The sequence below is a fragment of the Pseudophryne corroboree genome, chromosome 3, assembly GCF_028390025.1.
Source record: "Pseudophryne corroboree isolate aPseCor3 chromosome 3, aPseCor3.hap2, whole genome shotgun sequence".
NCBI lineage: Eukaryota > Metazoa > Chordata > Amphibia > Anura > Myobatrachidae > Pseudophryne > Pseudophryne corroboree.
Genome location: NC_086446.1, coordinates 752,441,369 through 752,459,913, shown reverse-complemented (window position 1 = coordinate 752,459,913; position 18,545 = coordinate 752,441,369). Strand labels below are relative to the sequence as shown.

General features: G+C 49.9%; 1 protein-coding gene across 1 annotated transcript in view; it reads right to left on the bottom strand.

Moving 5' to 3' along the window:
* Positions 1-18,545, bottom strand: part of SLIT1 (slit guidance ligand 1) — a 425,670-nt gene that overhangs the window by 92,842 nt on the left and 314,283 nt on the right. The window contains exons 5-8 of the mRNA XM_063962354.1: positions 16,314-16,385; positions 15,873-15,944; positions 12,418-12,489; positions 5,496-5,659 (exon numbers count right to left, since the gene is read on the bottom strand). Of these exons, the coding sequence (XP_063818424.1) occupies positions 5,496-5,659; positions 12,418-12,489; positions 15,873-15,944; positions 16,314-16,385 (380 nt within the window). The remainder of the gene's footprint in view (positions 1-5,495; positions 5,660-12,417; positions 12,490-15,872; positions 15,945-16,313; positions 16,386-18,545) is intronic.

Genomic DNA, 18,545 nt, shown 5'->3' with positions numbered 1-18,545 from the left:
TATCTTAGGTGTTATCATAACGATTGGTTTGATATTTAGATGCGGTCAGGCTTTAATGAGGTGCAATCGTCGTACTAGGGTAATGAGTTTAAGGAGTAAGGAAACTGTAATTCCAATGGATTTGATTTATGACCCAAATGTAGAAACAATGATGTGATGAAAATGCGATTTCTACGGTCCGTTTCTTTCACCTGTTTTTCCGTTTCCTCCAAGGTAAAAAGACCCACTTGGACGAGGAATTTGGTGAGCCGATATACAGACAACAGATGGATTAAAGAAGAAGTTTTGACAACCTGATACACAGATTTTTGATGAACTATGCCATGGATCCCCAGTTTCCCTAGAAATTGTAAAATTACGCTAGCCCAACACTTTTGTAAATCTATGGACATTGACAGCTTTTGCTCGCACCTTATGGGCAAAAGCACAAAGAAGACTGCATTCAACAGACACCAAACAAGACCTCAATCGACGAATGTACATTTACCTGACATAGAATACCACCGCATTTACCGTAATTATGTCTTTTCTTCATTTCTACAACCCTCAGGTAATGACACACATAGTCGATAGGGAATACAGGCACAGATATCAGCAATCACATATCTCCCCCATTCATGTATCATCAACTAAAATGTGCTCCCCCATTTTGTTACAACCAAAGCCGAAAAGAGCTCGGTAAAGTTTGACAGCCCATCCACAGACCCGTACCACGGGATAAGAAGGAATTCAAATGTATACTTCGCAATACCTCGAAGCTTGATTTAAAACACGTACGGCACGATGATACATGACCCCCAAGCACGGATTCATACACACATGCTTCTGCTATCTCACTAGGTCATACCCTTTTCCTACCTTCTCCTCTCCTCCCCTACCCAACCATGTAAATGTATTAACCCCTGACATATATTTTTCTCTTTTTGAAATGTTTTAGAAGGTGGCAGTTATTGTTGACTGCCAAAGGGTGGACTGTCAAAGTCAGAAAAATATCTCTATGCACACTACCATATTTGCACCTCACACAGGTCCGTGCTGCGCATGCGTACGCTCTCCCGTACGTGCGCATACTCACAGTCGCGGGCACCCGCAGGCGCACGGTATGCATATTTACGGTAGAGTTTATGTGATCGTAGCGTGCGACTCAATCATTACATATTTTCACTATATAATGTATTTTGTAGATCATGGTCCCTTTGATAGATTCTGAAAGTTTAGTTAACATAGCATGTTCCTGAACAGAGAGATCCCTCTTTGTATTGTACGAAGGGTCTAACAGGGGTCATACAGTGGTGTTTGGTACCCATCGGAAGAGTATTTAAATAGCAATATTCCGGTGTTGGTTTGGAGCGGATTAATCGCTCGTGCGAATAGTTATGGACATAAGAAGTTTATGTCCATTTACTATTATTTGTTCTTATTTAGTCATGCGGCGGGAAACCCAGTATCCCACCCACCTGAACAGTTGGAAGCAGTCACAGCCCACCTGTATGAATCAACCTATGACCTTTTGTTATAATGCGAAGCCGAATTCCTGTGTCCAATGAACAATGAGATTGTAGGGACCATTGAATTGTATTGTGTGTGGGGCATAAATAGGCAGGCCGACCATATCCAGTGCACTCTCTTCAACGGTTCTCATTGCTGACAATCGGGAGCTGGATATCGAGGCGCATGCGATCGTTTCCCCTTGTGCGTAAGTGTTTCTCCGCAACTATATTGATCTTCTTGTTATTGTGGGCCAATTTCTCTCTCTCTCTCTCTTCTCCTCTTTCTCTCTTATTTTCTCTTAAATAGTAATTGTATTATATTTCCTGTGTAGTTATCTGGTTAGGTAGTCTATGTTATATTGTAGTGTATGATTTGTATTTGTATTAATTCTTTTGCAAGTATATCATTCATAATATATATATATTAGGCGTTGGACCCTAAGCCCAGGTATCTGTGTATTTCTTATAGTGTTAAGTATTCTCAGAGCGTCGGTGACGCTCATACAGCTTTTGAGTTAATAAGGTTACACTGTGTTGCATTTACACTCTATCTATACACTAAGGTTTTACAGCATATTACATTGTTTATGGTTTAGATTTAAAGGTTTAACATTGTTAGCGTCAGCGCCGCTGGTGATCTCCTCGTGGTCCCGAGCGTACGCTACGCTATAGCGAATCATTACGTTAGTCAGCAGCCAATAGCGTGCCTGCCTGTGATCTCTTGGCCGTGAGCGAACGTGACGCTTGAGCGTCTCGACTACGGCTAAGCGATTGTTACGCAACGAGCGTACCCTTACGGTACTTCATACGTAGATAGCGTACAGTGTTCTTAGACTTCATAAAGGGTATTATATAAGATAAATATTTAGCTTTATCACTATATTATGTGGTATTTGCCAGCAAGGTACTCTTATTGCAGCCCAGGGCGCCCCCCCCCGGCGCCCTGCACCCATCAGTGACCGGAGTGTGTGGTGTGCATGGGGAGCAATGGCACACAGCTGCAGTGCCGTGCGCTACCTTGATGAAGACCGAAGTCTTCTACCGCCGATTTCCAGGAACGTCTTCTTGCTTCTGGCTCTGTAAGGGGGACGGCGGCGCGGCTCCGGGACCGGACGACCGAGGCTGGGCCTGTGTTCGATCCCTCTGGAGCTAATGGTGTCCAGTAGCCTAGAAGCCCAAGCTAGCTGCAAGCAGGTAGGTTCGCTTCTCTCCCCTTAGTCCCACGTAGCAGTGAGTCTGTTGCCAGCAGATCTCACTGAAAATAAAAAACCAAAAATATACTTTCTTTTCTAGGAGCTCAGGAGAGCCCCTAGTGTGCATCCAGCTCGGCCGGGCACAAAATTCTAACTGAGGTCTGGAGGAGGGGCATAGAGGGAGGAGCAAGTGCACACCAGGTAGTCCTAAATCTTTCTTAGTTGTGCCCAGTCTCCTGCGGAGCCGCTATTCCCCATGGTCCTTACGGAGTTCCCAGCATCCACTAGGACGTCAGAGAAATTGGGGATGGATCTAGGGGTAATTCAGACTGGATCGCTGGTGTGGCAGCGATCGCAGTCTGAAGCTCTTTGTGGAGTCTGCACGCGCACCCTGGGATGCTCAGTGAGATGCTAACAGCATCTCAGGGCTGCGGTCGTGAGATGGCGTGCCAACGGCGTTAGAACGCCATTGACCAGGTGCGGTCCCGTTGTAGGGGTGGACCGTGGCGGCTGCGTAACGTCACACGCAGCCACTGCGACCTGGGACGCGGCGGGTAGCCGCCTACCAGCGCAGCTAGGCTGTGTAGGCAGGGAGCTACTCGTCGGGTGCAAAAGCATCGCCGCTGTGCAATGCTTTTGCACCCTTGCGGGGGGTGGTAGGGCCTGACATGCGGGGCGGTCTAGCCCTGTGCTGGGCGTCCCCACGCATGTCAGAGAAACTGATCGTAGATGTGCTACATTTAGCACATCTACGATCAGATCTGAATTACCCCCCTAGTTATAGTCAATAGCACCCATCAATCAGGATGGAAAAAAGTGCAATAATGACAAATTATGTAATATTAGGCTCCATCATTTTCCTGCCCAGTCAGATGGCCAGGGTTAGAGGATAACGTCAAGCGACCTATAATGTGCAGTACTGAAATGCGTGGGACCATCATTACCATTGTCTGTTTCAGGCAATGAGTCACTATTTCCAGACTTTCCAGCTGCAGGCCTTATGGTCACAGGGCTAAAACAGTCTGTCCATGATTGGTGGGGTTTCCACGACCTGCTAGGACAGAACCATACTTGACTCTGAGTGGCTGGGAAAACAGATATCCAGATAAACTCTATTCATCCACCAGCTGATCATCTGTCGTCCAGTCTGTCTCTGTGCTTTAATGCCTACTGCAAAATGGCCACCCCCACGGCTGGACTTTAAATCACTATGGAGTTACTAGATCATTAGGGGTGATTCAATAAGAGTCGGAAGCTGCCGTCTTGTCAGAAAGAAGGCAGCTTCCGGCTGATTTAGGTCGAAAGGGGTTCCGACCTATTCAATAGGGGCTGATTTTTTCCGACAAGTCGGGAATTCCCGACTTGTCGGAAAACACGTGGATCAGCGGAATACTTGTGCTCCTGTCGGAAATGGGGCAAAATTCGACAGGTTTTGTCCCCCTTTCCGACAAACTCAATCTGACTTGAAAACAAGTCGGATTGAGGTGAGGAGACGGGGAGCGGTGCGGCAGGCTACGGGCATGAGAGGTACCTTGTCGCACCTCTCTCCCTACAGCGCCTCCCCCCACCGCCCCAGACATCACCCCCACTGCCGCAGATGCTGGCAGCTCCCTCTGCCGGCCAGCTCACCCCCCACCGCCGTCCAGCTCACACCCCACCGCCGTCCAGCTCACCGCCCGCCACCGTCCAGCTCACCCCTTGCCGCCGTCCAGCTCGCTCCCGCCACTGTTACTCCCCCCGCCAGCCGCTGATCTCGGCTCCCCCCGCCGCCTGCCAATGTCCAGCTTACCCCCGCCGCCATCCAGCTCACTGCCCGCCGCCGTCCAGCTCACCCCCGCCGCCCGCCGCCGTTACTCCCCCCGACGGGTATGGCCAAATCCGACAGTCAGATTGGCCGTCCATTGAATAGCCCTTGTCGGATTCATTCCAACAAATTAATGTCGGAATGGATCTGACACTTAGTGAATACACCCCATAATGTTTTTTAAAATAAATATTCTTTCTCCTAGTCTGGCGGTGCGAACTACAACCTGAGATGTCTCCCATTGAAAGAGTTACAAACTGAATAGCACAAACACGTAGCCATGGCTTTTTCACACAATAAAATGTTGCACAACCTAGTTTGCAGCTATATGAATTTGTCCCTTACCTATACTGTTTTCAGGTCAGGAACTCCCTCTCTGCTACAGAGCGTATCCAGCAAACTATTAAAGATAGGCAGGGGGTTGTATTTACAAAATAGACCTAATTGGTCTATTTCATGTATTTATTAGAATCCACACACAGATGTGGACATATCCTACAACAGACAGAGACAGGCTCGTGGGTGGCATAGAGACGCTGGGCAGTCTCTCAGCGGGACTGTCTGCGTATTCATTAATCTGACCTGGCGATAACTAAAATCAATAAAATCAGTTCTATGCTTGACTGACAGTCTCTGTGCCCCCCATCTGCACAGCTGGAAAGGGAAGACTACTTTTAATAATTCATCATGTGTCTCGGTCTCATTCAGGCTAATGGGAGGCCTCAGCTGTATCTATTGTGCAGCAGCTGTTGCTCATTTGCACACATGCTAAACGCCACATCTACCTCCCCGAAAGCACTGAGCCAGGCCGCCCTCACACCAGTGAGCCAGCAATCCCAGATCAAGTGCCAGTCGCGGAGGCTGCACCCGGACAAGAGACTACTGTCCCAACAATTGCAAAATCTGACCTTTTATCATCACAATTCATCAACATATAATTATGCTGGTGCAGGAAATGTAAGAATAATTGTTGCTGGCACTGGAGAATAAAGCGGTAACGAGCCTGACCTGAGCAGCTGAACTCGTGCTTCTGCACCTCCGCCACGTTAAGACCACGGAGCTGGAGCGGCCCGGTACACTGCGTGAAGAGCCCGATGGTCGGTCGCTGGCGTAGCCACTGGGAGAGCCAGGCCAGGTGACAGTCACAGAACAAGTTGTTGGAATGCAGGCGGCTGGAAGAGAAGAAAGGAGAACTTACTGCACTGATTGCTACAGTTCTAGAATTTCCTGCATTTTCCTCTGTACAGTACTTTCCTGACCGCGGCCCTTCTCTGTAAATGCCCACTACACTTAAAGCACTGCAGCCTGAGTATTATGGAGCAGAAACACTACTCCCCTAAAAATTAGGATTTAAAGTGTTCCAGGCAATGTAAAGGTGTCGGGGGGTGGAGGAAATTCCACACCGATACTGGTGCCCATTGGGGATTCACCCGGTGTGATTTCATTAGGTCACTATAGCACAGAAGTATAGAAACACGTCTATGACACTCCCATCAGACAGATGTGCATGTGATCGCAGCACTGCCGCTCATTTCCCACGCACAGATGCTCATTTCCCGCAAAGAGAGATCCAGCCAAGATCTATCTGACTCAGAATCACCCGGAGATACACAAAAATGGGTAAAATCACTTTAGCGCATGTTTGCGCCAGACTAAGTAGCTGCATGTGGCTCAGGCCCTTTGTCTATAGCAGGAGATTGTCAGGGGACTCACAATCCTCCTGTTACTTGTCTCAAGCGCCAGTTCCTGTCTGCGTTTTTCCCCACACAATTGGGTGCCCAGACCGTACGGATACACCGGGGCAGTCTGGGGCCCATTTGTCAATGATTGCATTTGCCATGCAAAATGCGATCATATCGAGTATATATATCACCTGGCACAGGCAGGGTGGGAAATGGGGCTCACAGACATGAGGGGTGTGAGAGACACAGTAGTGTGTGTGTGTGTGTGTGTGTGGGGAGGGGGGGCTGAGAGACACAGGGTAGGGAATGGGGCTGACAGAGATGGAGGGGCTGAGAGACATGGGGTGGTGGCTGAGAGACACGGGGTAGGGAATGGGGCTGACAGAGATGAGGGGGCTGAGAGACATGGGGTAGGGAATGGGGCTGACAGAGATGGGGGGGCTGAGAGACATGGGGTAGGGAATGGGGCTGACAGAGATGGGGGGGCTGAGAGACACAGGGTAGGGAATGGGGCTGACAGGTGGGGGGGCTGAGAGAAACGGGGTGGGGAATGTGGCTGACAGAGATGGGGGGCTGAGAGACATGGGGTAGGGAATGGGGCTGACAGAGATGGGGGGGCTGAGAGACACAGGGTAGGGAATGGGGCTGACAGATGGGGGGGCTGAGAGACACAGGGTAGGGAATGGGGCTGACAGAGATGGGGGGGGCTGAGAGACACAGGGTAGGGAATGGGGCTGACAGATGGGGGGGCTGAGAGAAATAGGGTGGGGAATGGGGCTGACAGAGATGGGGGGCTGAGAGACACATGGTAGGGAATGGGGCTGAGAGACATGAGGGATGTGAGGAAGCTGAGAGACACAGTAGTGTGGGAGGGGACTGAGAGACACAGGGTAGGGAATGGGGCTGACAGAGATGGGGGGGCTGAGAGACACGGGGTAGGGAATGGGGCTGACAGAGATGGGGGGCTGAGAGACACGGGGTAGGGAATGGGGCTGACAGAGATGGAGGGCTGAGAGACACAGGGTAGGGAATGGGGCTGACAGAGATGGGGGGGCTGAGAGACACGGGGTAGGGAATGGGGCTGACAGAGATGGGGGGGGCTGAGAGACACAAGGTAGGGAATGGGGCTGACAGAGATGGGGGGCTGAGAGACACGGGGTAGGGAATGGGGCTGACAGAGATGGGGGGCTGAAAGACACAGGGTAGGGAATGGGGCTGACAGAGATGGGGGGGCTGAGAGACACAGGGTAGGGAATGGGGCTGACAGAGATGGGGGGGGCTGAGAGACACGGGGTAGGGAATGGGGCTGACAGAGATGGGGGGGCTGAGAGACACGGGGTAGGGAATGGGGCTGACAGAGATGGGGGGCTGAGAGACACGGGGTAGGGAATGGGGCTGACAGAGATGGAGGGCTGAGAGACACAGGGTAGGGAATGGGGCTGACAGAGATGGGGGGGCTGAGAGACACGGGGTAGGGAATGGGGCTGACAGAGATGGGGGGCTGAGAGACACAGGGTAGGGAATGGGGCTGACAGAGATGGGGGGGCTGAGAGACATGGGGGGAGTGGCTGAGAGACACGGGGTAGAGAATGGAGCTGACAGAGATGGGGGGGCTGAGAGACACGGGGTAGGGAATGGGGCTGACAGAGATGGAGGGCTGAGAGACACAGGGTAGGGAATGGGGCTGACAGAGATGGGGGGGCTGAGAGACACAGGGTAGGGAATGTGGCTGACAGCAGGGGGGGCTGAGAGAAACGGGGTGGGGAATGGGGCTGACAGATGGGGGGGCTGAGAGACATGGGGGGAGTGGCTGAGAGACACGGGGTAGAGAATGGAGCTGACAGAGATGGGGGGGCTGAGAGACACGGGGTAGGGAATGGGGCTGAGAGACATGGGGAGGCTGAGAGACACGGGATAGGGAATGGGGCTGAGAGACATGGGGGGGCTGAGAGACACAGGTGGGATACATGGGGGGAGGCTGCGAGACACGGGGTAGGTAATGGGGCTGACAGAGACGGGGGGCTGAGAGACACATGGTAGGGAATGGGGCTGAGTGACATGAGGGATGTGAGGAAGCTGAGAGACACAGTAGTGTGGGAGGGGGCTGAGAGACACAGGGTAGGGAATGGGGCTGACAGAGATGGGGGGGCTGAGAGACACGGGTAGGGAATGGGGCTGACAGAGATGGGGGGCTGAGAGACATGGGGTAGGGAATGGGGCTGACAGAGATGGGGGGCTAAGAGACATGGGATAGGGAATGGGGCTGACAGAGATGGGAGGGCTGAGAGACATGGGGGGCTGAGAGACACGGGGTAGGGAATGGGGCTGACAGAGATGGGGGGCTGAGAGACACGGGGTAGGGAATGGGGCTGACAGAGATGGGGGGCTGAGAGACACGGGGTAGGGAATGGGGCTGACAGAGATGGGGGGCTGAGAGACACGGGGTAGGGAATGTGTCTGAGAGACATGTGGGGGCTGAGAGACACAGGTGAGAGGAGTGAATGGCTGGAGATGGAGAGAAGATACATGGGGGGATGAGGCTGGAGACACAGGTGAGAGGAGTGAATGGCTGGAGATGGAGAGAAGATACATGGGGGGATGAGGCTGGAGACACAGGTGAGAGGAGTGAATGGCTGGAGATGGAGAGAAGATACATGGGGGGATGAGGCTGGAGACACAGGTGAGAGGAGTGAATGGCTGGAGATGGAGAGAAGATACATGGGGGGATGAGGCTGGAGACACAGGTGAGAGGAGTGAATGGCTGGAGATGGAGAGAAGATACATGGGGGGATGAGGCTGGAGACACAGGTGAGAGGAGTGAATGGCTGGAGATGGAGAGAAGATACATGGGGGGATGAGGCTGGAGACACAGGTGAGAGGAGTGAATGGCTGGAGATGGAGAGAAGATACATGGGGGGATGAGGCTGGAGACACAGGTGAGAGGAGTGAATGGCTGGAGATGGAGAGAAGATACATGGGGGGATGAGGCTGGAGACACAGGTGAGAGGAGTGAATGGCTGGAGATGGAGAGAAGATACATGGGGGGATGAGGCTGGAGACACAGGTGAGAGGAGTGAATGGCTGGAGATGGAGAGAAGATACATGGGGGGATGAGGCTGGAGACACAGGTGAGAGGAGTGAATGGCTGGAGATGGAGAGAAGATACATGGGGGGATGAGGCTGGAGACACAGGTGAGAGGAGTGAATGGCTGGAGATGGAGAGAAGATACATGGGGGGATGAGGCTGGAGACACAGGTGAGAGGAGTGAATGGCTGGAGATGGAGAGAAGATACATGGGGGGATGAGGCTGGAGACACAGGTGAGAGGAGTGAATGGCTGGAGATGGAGAGAAGATACATGGGGGGATGAGGCTGGAGACACAGGTGAGAGGAGTGAATGGCTGGAGATGGAGAGAAGATACATGGGGGGATGAGGCTGGAGACACAGGTGAGAGGAGTGAATGGCTGGAGATGGAGAGAAGATACATGGGGGGATGAGGCTGGAGACACAGGTGAGAGGAGTGAATGGCTGGAGATGGAGAGAAGATACATGGGGGGATGAGGCTGGAGACACAGGTGAGAGGAGTGAATGGCTGGAGATGGAGAGAAGATACATGGGGGGATGAGGCTGGAGACACAGGTGAGAGGAGTGAATGGCTGGAGATGGAGAGAAGATACATGGGGGGATGAGGCTGGAGACACAGGTGAGAGGAGTGAATGGCTGGAGATGGAGAGAAGATACATGGGGGGATGAGGCTGGAGACACAGGTGAGAGGAGTGAATGGCTGGAGATGGAGAGAAGATACATGGGGGGATGAGGCTGGAGACACAGGTGAGAGGAGTGAATGGCTGGAGATGGAGAGAAGATACATGGGGGGATGAGGCTGGAGACACAGGTGAGAGGAGTGAATGGCTGGAGATGGAGAGAAGATACATGGGGGGATGAGGCTGGAGACACAGGTGAGAGGAGTGAATGGCTGGAAATGGAGAGAAGATACATGGGGGGATGAGGCTGGAGACACAGGTGAGAGGAGTGAATGGCTGGAGATGGAGAGAAGATACATGGGGGGATGAGGCTGGAGACACAGGTGAGAGGAGTGAATGGCTGGAGATGGAGAGAGGATACATGGGGGGATGAGGCTGGAGACACAGGTGAGAGGAGTGAATGGCTGGAGATGGAGAGAAGATACATGGGGGGATGAGGCTGGAGACACAGGTGAGAGGAGTGAATGGCTGGAGATGGAGAGAAGATACATGGGGGGATGAGGCTGGAGACACAGGGCAGGCCACAGGTCCACACAAATAAGAGCCGCTAAGGGCTTACGCTGCATTGAAACCAAGTGATCGGAGTATCATGCAAAGCAGGAGGAAATGAAGTGCCTGTAACATCGTATCTCAAATTCTACTAATTTCATTCATCTCATTTAAATAATGCGTTCCTCTTTAGCTCATCTTTACAGACCTATTACGATCCCATCAATGCATATACCATTAGACTCGCTATTGTCATGTAAATACGGAATAGACTCATTTGTTCCCCGCACTAATAATAATTCCATCTCCACACAGAGTAATCTGCTGAAATAGGATTAGGATATATCACATATTGCACAAGTAGCACAGTTATTATTGGATAAAGCCCTTGCTAGCCATGCGTAACATCCATTTACCAGGAGTGACACCAGCACTTCTCCTGTCTCACTACTTAATACAAGATCGTTGTTAGCTATAGAAATAAATAACACACAGTTTAAAGAGAGAATTGTTACAGCAATTCTCATTGGTCAGTTCATGCCCTTTGTGTTCTGCAATGACTACTCTGCAGGCCACTTTCTGCCCCTCCTGGTGCTATAACTGTGATACTTCATGTTATACCCCTTTTCCACCTCTGTAGCACGGGTCGCAGCCGGGAGCCTGACACGGCTGCGACCCGTGCTACAGCCCCCTTTCACACAGCGCTCACAACCCGGCATATTGCTGGGTTGGTGACACTGCTGCTGACGCACCAGGGGCGGCTTTGGGAAATCACATGATCTCCCAGCGCCGCCCTCCCATACACTGTGAACGGGAGCCTCCAAATCACACTACACAGCTTAGGATTCCCGGACTTGATCCGGGAATTTGCCGGGGGACCTTTTTCCACTAGGAAAAAACACGGGTAAATGCGCACCCCCGCGCATTTACCCGTGTTTTAAAAGCTAGTGGAAAAGGGGTATTAGTGCCTGGAACACATGCGCTCTTTTCTTAAATGCAAAAAAAACAAAAATGATATTAAAAACACGCAAACTGCTTAGACATTTATAGTGTTGCCTACGCCTGTATTTTTGCCCTTTAGAAAAAATATATCTATCGGAAAGAAATGCTCGCGTTTTCAAACACAGCCTGTAACACGGAAGTTAGAAGCTGATTGGTTGGTAGCCTTGGAAAGAGATAAACTACCAACCAATCAGCTCCTGTCTCTTTTTCAAACACAGCATGTAACGTGGCAGTTGGAACTTTATCTCTCTCCACTTTAACACTCTCCAAGGCTTAGTACATCTCTTTCCACTTTATCTCTAGCCAAGTTTTGATAAATCTTCCCCTTAGTTTTGGGTGTTGTTCAATGAGTTAATTAAAAATAATAATAATAATAATAATAATAATAATAATAATTGTATTTCATTTACCCTTTGTGTGCCATTTGCCAGATCTACCATAATAGTTTTAAGGTTTCCCGCTAACTTCCCGTTAACATTCGAATGGATGTGGGTCACCGTCTGTCATAATTTTGGGGTTATATAAGCCATCTACAGTTGCATTTTGACTATGGATGTGAGGGGATTTTCACATAAAAAAATGGCAGCATGCAATGAGCAACCACAGATACCCCTTTCAGACTAGCATAAATTTCCTGGGTTATTGCATGTGAACGCGCATCAACCTGGGATTTTGATAAGTCTGAAGGGTCCTGAAGGAATATCCCGGGTCGAGTGTCCAATCATTTCATCCAAGGTCGCGACCTGGACTGATGCCGGAATCAACTCGGGATGCAGTGCAGTGTGAACGGTAAGCCGGGTGAAGGCGACCTGGCACCCGTTCTCTGCATAGGAGGAGGTAAATAGTACAGTACATTTCACCATCCACCACAAGGTATTAACTTTTTCAGTTGAAGACTAGTAAGAAACATTAGCATTGCGCTTACAACAAAGTCACAGCTGTCCTTAATGATCAAGGTATTTTGTTGCATGTTACAAAATGTTTTTACTTACAAAGTCCTCAGCTTCGGCATGTGGTTAAAGCTGGAAACTGGAATTGTAGTGATGTTGTTGTTGTTGAGAGTTCTGTTTGAAGGAGGAGAACATTTTAGTCACACGGATAAAAATTACAGGGAAAAAGCTGGGCTCAGACTGCCAGTATTTGCTGGAGACACAATCTAAGAGAGGATTCTCCGCCTGTGTACAGGTCAAAAACACGACAAAAACACAGCTGACGGCAATTTACCATCTATCGCTTAACGAAAATTGTTATGAAATTGCATTTTTTATGGAAAAGTAAAACAAACTCTCTCTATAGACATCAAATTACACCTCTGCCTACTACAATGGGTAAAAGGGACAGAAGACTTTATTGCAAATACACTCACATTTATATCCAATTATAGACACGTACAGTCAGAGGTGTAACTAAGCATTTTGTAATTATTCCATGCAACATATAAATCACACCTCTCCTTCATCATGTGATGGTATGGTGCAAAGGAGCAGGGTCTCCCAGCAGCACAGAGTATAATGGGTACAATGGCCCTCATTTCAAGTTGTTCGCTCGCTAGCTGCTTTTAGCAGCCGTGCAAATGCTAAGCCGCCGCCCACTGGGAGTGTATTTTCGCTTAGCAGAAGTGCGAACAAAAGGATCGCAGCGCAGCTATAAAATAATTTTGTGCAGTGTCAGAGTAGCTTCAGACCTACTCAGCGCTAGCGATCACTTCAGACTGTTCAGTTCCGGATTTGATGTCATGAACACGCCCTGCGTTCGGCCAGCCACACCTGCGTTTCCCCAACCACGCCTGCGTTTTTATGTGGCACGCCTGCGTTTTTATGTGGCACGCCTGCGTTTTTATGTGGCACGCCTGCGTTTTTATGTGGCACGCCTGCGTTTTTCCACACACTCCCTGAAAACGGTCAGTTGGCACCCAGAAATGCCCACTTCCTGTCAATCACTCTGCGGCCAGCAGTGCGACTGAAAAGCGTCGCTAGACCTTGTGTGAAACTACTTCGGCTGTTGTGAAAGTACGTCGCGCGTGCGCATTGCGCCGCTTACGCATACACAGAAGTGCCGCTTTTCTGACTAAATGCTGCTCTGCGAACGAAAACAGCTAGCGAACAACTCAGAATGACCCCCAATGTGTGCAAGTACTATAGGAGTAACACTATGCCGCGGACCTTACATACAGACTACTGATAGGTCTATTTACTAGGCCTTGAATGGTGCACAGAGATAAAGTACCAGCCAACCAGCTCCTAACTGTCATTTTTCAAACTCAGCCTGTGACATGACAGTTAGGAGCTGATTGGCTGGTACTTTATCTCCGTCCACTTTATCTCCATCCAAGGCTTAGTAAATAGACCCCTTAGAACTAACTACTAAACTTTATCATGCATTCATAGTCATCAGCATTCCCCTCAGCATCTTCGGATACAGGGGCGTTTTAAGAGAGAAGGGGGCCCATGTGCAGACTCCAGGTGGGCCCTCCCCTCTCCACAGCGCTGCAGGCTCCGGAATCGAGCCGGTGTATACTGCGCATGTGCAGGTCTCCGGAAACATGGCGCCTGCCATGGTCCGGAGACAAATTTTGAACTGCGCATGCCGCCATATTTGGATGGGTTTTTGCAGCAAATGCAGCCGCTGTAACGCTAGTCGTAGGACTCCGGAGAGGTAAGTATAAACAACATGGGTGCAGTGTGTGCGGTGTGGGCCCCCCCTGAACCCAGGTCCCCGCGTGCACCGCACACATTGCACCCATGATAGAAACACCAATGTTCAGATACCATCATACAGTTTGTAACAATCAGGCACTTCATGAATGTCTATTGAGGAGTTTATTTTATCCACAAGTACATTAGGCACAAAAGAGAGAATACGTGGAAATAAAGAGGCAGTACAGAGGTGCATTTAGGGAGTATGGGCAGTCTGGTTGCACATGTTACAAACCAATCATTTAATCATAAAAAAAAATAAGAAAAATAAATATAGGGATTCAAATTATTTACAGGTGATCCAACAGAATCCCAAGTAAATGGCCAAATCGATCAATAATCCAGGTGTTTTCAGTGAGCAGTACTCACCTGAAAGTGATTGAATTGGAAATGGACTTCAGTGCGCATATTGTAGTGGATCAATTCATGTCTAATGATCCTACCTGCAACTGTCCTACATTGCACTGAAAATGCAAGTGCAATGGATTACGATGTGTATTTAGCCATTTTACAATCTGATTATTGCAGAGCTGCCACTAGGTTGGTTTTCTACTTAGTGCTCTCAAAGGTGCTCCCAGGCACTGCCTCTATCATATATGGGGGTCATTCCGACCCGATCACTCGCTACAGTTTATCGCAGCAAAGCGATCGGGTCGGAATTGCATATGCGTCGGTGCGGCAGTGCCGAAGGCCGTCGTTCAGTAGCGATCGCCTCTGCCTGATTGACAGGCAGAGGTGGTCGCAGGGCGAGAGGGGGCTGGACGGAGGCGTTAAGCCGCCGTTTAGGGGGGGGGGGGGGGGGGCGGTCCGGCCAACGCAGGCGTGGCCAGACCTTTGGAGGGGCGGGCCGCGGCAGCTGCGTGACACCTCACGCAGCCGCTGCGGCCAGTGGCAACGACGATCAACATTCGGCCAGCCACAGGAGCTGCGCTGGCCGGGAGTTACTCCACAAATACAAAAGCATTTTGCTTATGTATTTGTGCGGGGGGGGGGGGATGGGGGCGGACTGACATGCGGGGTGGACTAGCCCTGTGCTGGGCGTCCCCCCGCATGTAGGGAAGATGATCATAGCTGTGCTAAATTTAGCACAGCTACCATCAACTCGGAATGACCCCCATGGTCCTGTCCTCACTGACACATTGCTCAATTGCTCTTCTCCTGATCTACTCAGTGCTGCTGGGGACCCTGCTCTTCCACTATAAAACTCTGTCTGTGGCTTCCTGCTGTTTCCAGTCCCCTCCTCAAATCATGTCACTGCCCCTGTCACATGCAGCCCTGTCTTCACTAACACATCACTCATCTCCTGATATACTCTGTGCTGCTGGAGGACCCTGATCCTTCCACTATATAACTCTCTTATTGTCGCCATTCCCCTCAGTGTAGTTCTCCCCGACACATTGCTCATGTAATATACTCTGTGCTGCTGGAGGACCCTGCTCCTTCCACTATATAACTCTCTGTGGCTTCCAGACCTATCCCTTTCTGGCACATGATCGGACAGGTCACTGCTTCCCAAAAGAGTAGCGCAGTAACCTACTGCTGCTATGAGCAATTTGATTGGGTAAAGGTTATTTTAACCCCCGCCCACCTCAAAAATGAGGACATTGCGGCCATTCAGGAAATGAAGACTGGCCACAATAAGATGTACAGACACTAATCTAAGACACTTAAGTAAATAACAGAATAAAAAAAACAAATAGATGAATTCAATGTATAATTTGGGGTGTAAATACTGCACAGGTCATACTTACAAAACCTCCAATCCTCGGAGGGCTCGGAAGGCTCCGTCCTCGATGCAGCTGATCTGGTTCTTGTCCAGTTGTCTGTGAAGAAAACACAACATTAGAGTAATGGGTTGTCATGCAGCGCGCATCACATTAATGTGATTTAAGTGCTCCTGTCATAACGCCATAAAAGGAGAAAGTTGCTTTTAACATGTCAAGAAAAGATTTGTACAGTATCGTGAGCTAATGACAAAGTAGGTAGAAAATAAATATTATACAAAAGAGACTTAGAAAGACTAAATACACAACAGCTTAAACTGTTTACAAAGACTAAATAAATAACCGATGATTATAAAATATACAAAACACAAGGATATGAAGAAAACCCCTGTGATTAGAAAGCGGCGTGCTGTCATCGCAGATAAACACTGAATGAGCTGCAGGAAAAGAACAGAAATATGGACTTACAGATTCTTAAGCTCGGTAGCTCCGCGGAAGGTTTTCCTGGGAATGGCTTGGATGATATTCTCACTAAGATCGCTGTCAAATAAAAAGATATTTTTTGTTATACTCAAAGTGATCATCAAGGGAACTCCTTATAATATACAATACAGTTGTCTTTTGATATGGAAATGAACATGATACATAGGATCAAACAGAACTTAGCTGGTCTCCAGAACATCACACACCCCTCCTCCGATGACTACATAATGGGATCGAATTCTGAAGTGGGAGCAAAACCATGTTGTAGTACAGGTGGGGAAGCTGTAACCTACAGAGAGGACGATTTACCCCCGATTCTGGCGGATCGGAGCGACAAATTGTTCAAACCGTAAAATAAGTGTTTACTCTCTATTTGCGCGCCCCCGCGGTCGTCGATGGCAGCATACTTCTGGATTTGGCCGCAGACAATATCTTCTGCAAGATTGCACAGTGTGTACACACTACTGTATATCGTTTGTCCGGGAGTTCAAGGGAAATCGTTGACAACACTGCATCGTCTGCTGGTTGTCAAATGTGTACCCAGCCTAAAGGGGGGTACTCACGGAGCGATATTCTAAGCAATCTGACTAGATTGCTTAGAATATCGTCAGGATCGCTCCGTGTGTAGCCCCCTCGGCGATAGCGATGCGCGGCCCCGCACATCGCTATCGCCGCTGCTAGATTGGCCTGCATGCAGGCCAATCTAGCGGGTCGCTCACTTCACCCGCTGGGTGAAGTGAGCGGCCCCCCCCGTCTCCCCCCGCACGCTCAGCACAGATCGCGCTGTGCTGAGCGGCAGGAGAGATGTGTGCTGAGCGGTTCGCTCAGCACGCATCTCTCCTTGATCGGCCCGTGAGTACTGGGCTTTAGATGTGAGAGGGGCGTGTCCAACCTGGTATCTATAGTGCAGTGCAAAAAATAAGAATTTACTCACCGGTAATTCTATTTCTCGTAGTCCGTAGTGGATGCTGGGGACTCCGTAAGGACCATGGGGAATAGACGGCTCCGCAGGAGACTGGGCACATCTAAAGAAAGATTTAGGACTATCTGGTGTGCACTGGCTCCTCCCCCTATGACCCTCCTCCAAGCCTCAGTTAGGACACTGTGCCCGGAAGAGCTGACACAATAAGGAAGGATTTTGAATCCCGGGTAAGACTCATTCCAGCCACACCAATCACACCGTATAACTCGTGATAGGAACCCCGGTTAACAGTATGATAACAACGGAGCCTCTGAACAGATGGCTCGCAATAACAACCCGATTTGTGTAACAATAACTATTTACAAGTATTGCAGACAATCCGCACTTGGGATGGGCGCCCAGCATCCACTACGGACTACGAGAAATAGAATTACCGGTGAGTAAATTCTTATTTTCTCTGACGTCCTAGTGGATGCTGGGGACTCCGTAAGGACCATGGGGATTATACCAAAGCTCCCAAACGGGCGGGAGAGTGCGGATGACTCTGCAACACCGAATGAGAGAACTCCAGGTCCTCCTCAGCCAGGGTATCAAATTTGTAGAATTTTGCAAACGTGTTTGCCCCTGACCAAGTAGCAGCTCGGCAAAGTTGTAAAGCCGAGACCCCTCGGGCAGCCGCCCAAGATGAGCCCACCTTCCTTGTGGAATGGGCTTTTACAGATTTAGGCTGCGGTAGTCCCACCGCAGAATGCGCCAGCTGAATAGTGCTACAAATCCAGCGCGCGATAGTCTGCTTAGAAGCAGGAGCACCCAGTTTGTTGGGTGCATACAGGATAAACAGCGAGTCAGTTTTCCTGACTCCAGCCGTTCTGGAAACATACATTTTCAGGGCCCTGACTACGTCCAGTAACTTGGAATCCTCCAAGTTCCTAGTAGCCGCAGGCACCACGATAGGCTGGTTCAAGTGAAACGCTGATACCACCTTCGGGAGAAACTGAGGACGAGTCCTCAACTCTGCCCTATCCATATGGAAAATCAGATAAGGGCTTTTATATGACAAAGCCGCCAATTCTGACACACGCCTGGCCGAAGCCAGGGCCAACAGCATGACCACTTTCCACGTGAGATATTTCAAATCCACAGTCTTAAGTGGTTCAAACCAATGTGATTTCAGGAACTCCAAAACCACATTGAGATCCCAAGGTGCCACTGGGGGCACAAAAGGAGGCTGAATATGCAGAACTCCTTTGACAAAAGTCTGAACTTCAGGCAGTGAAGCCAGTTCTCTCTGGAAG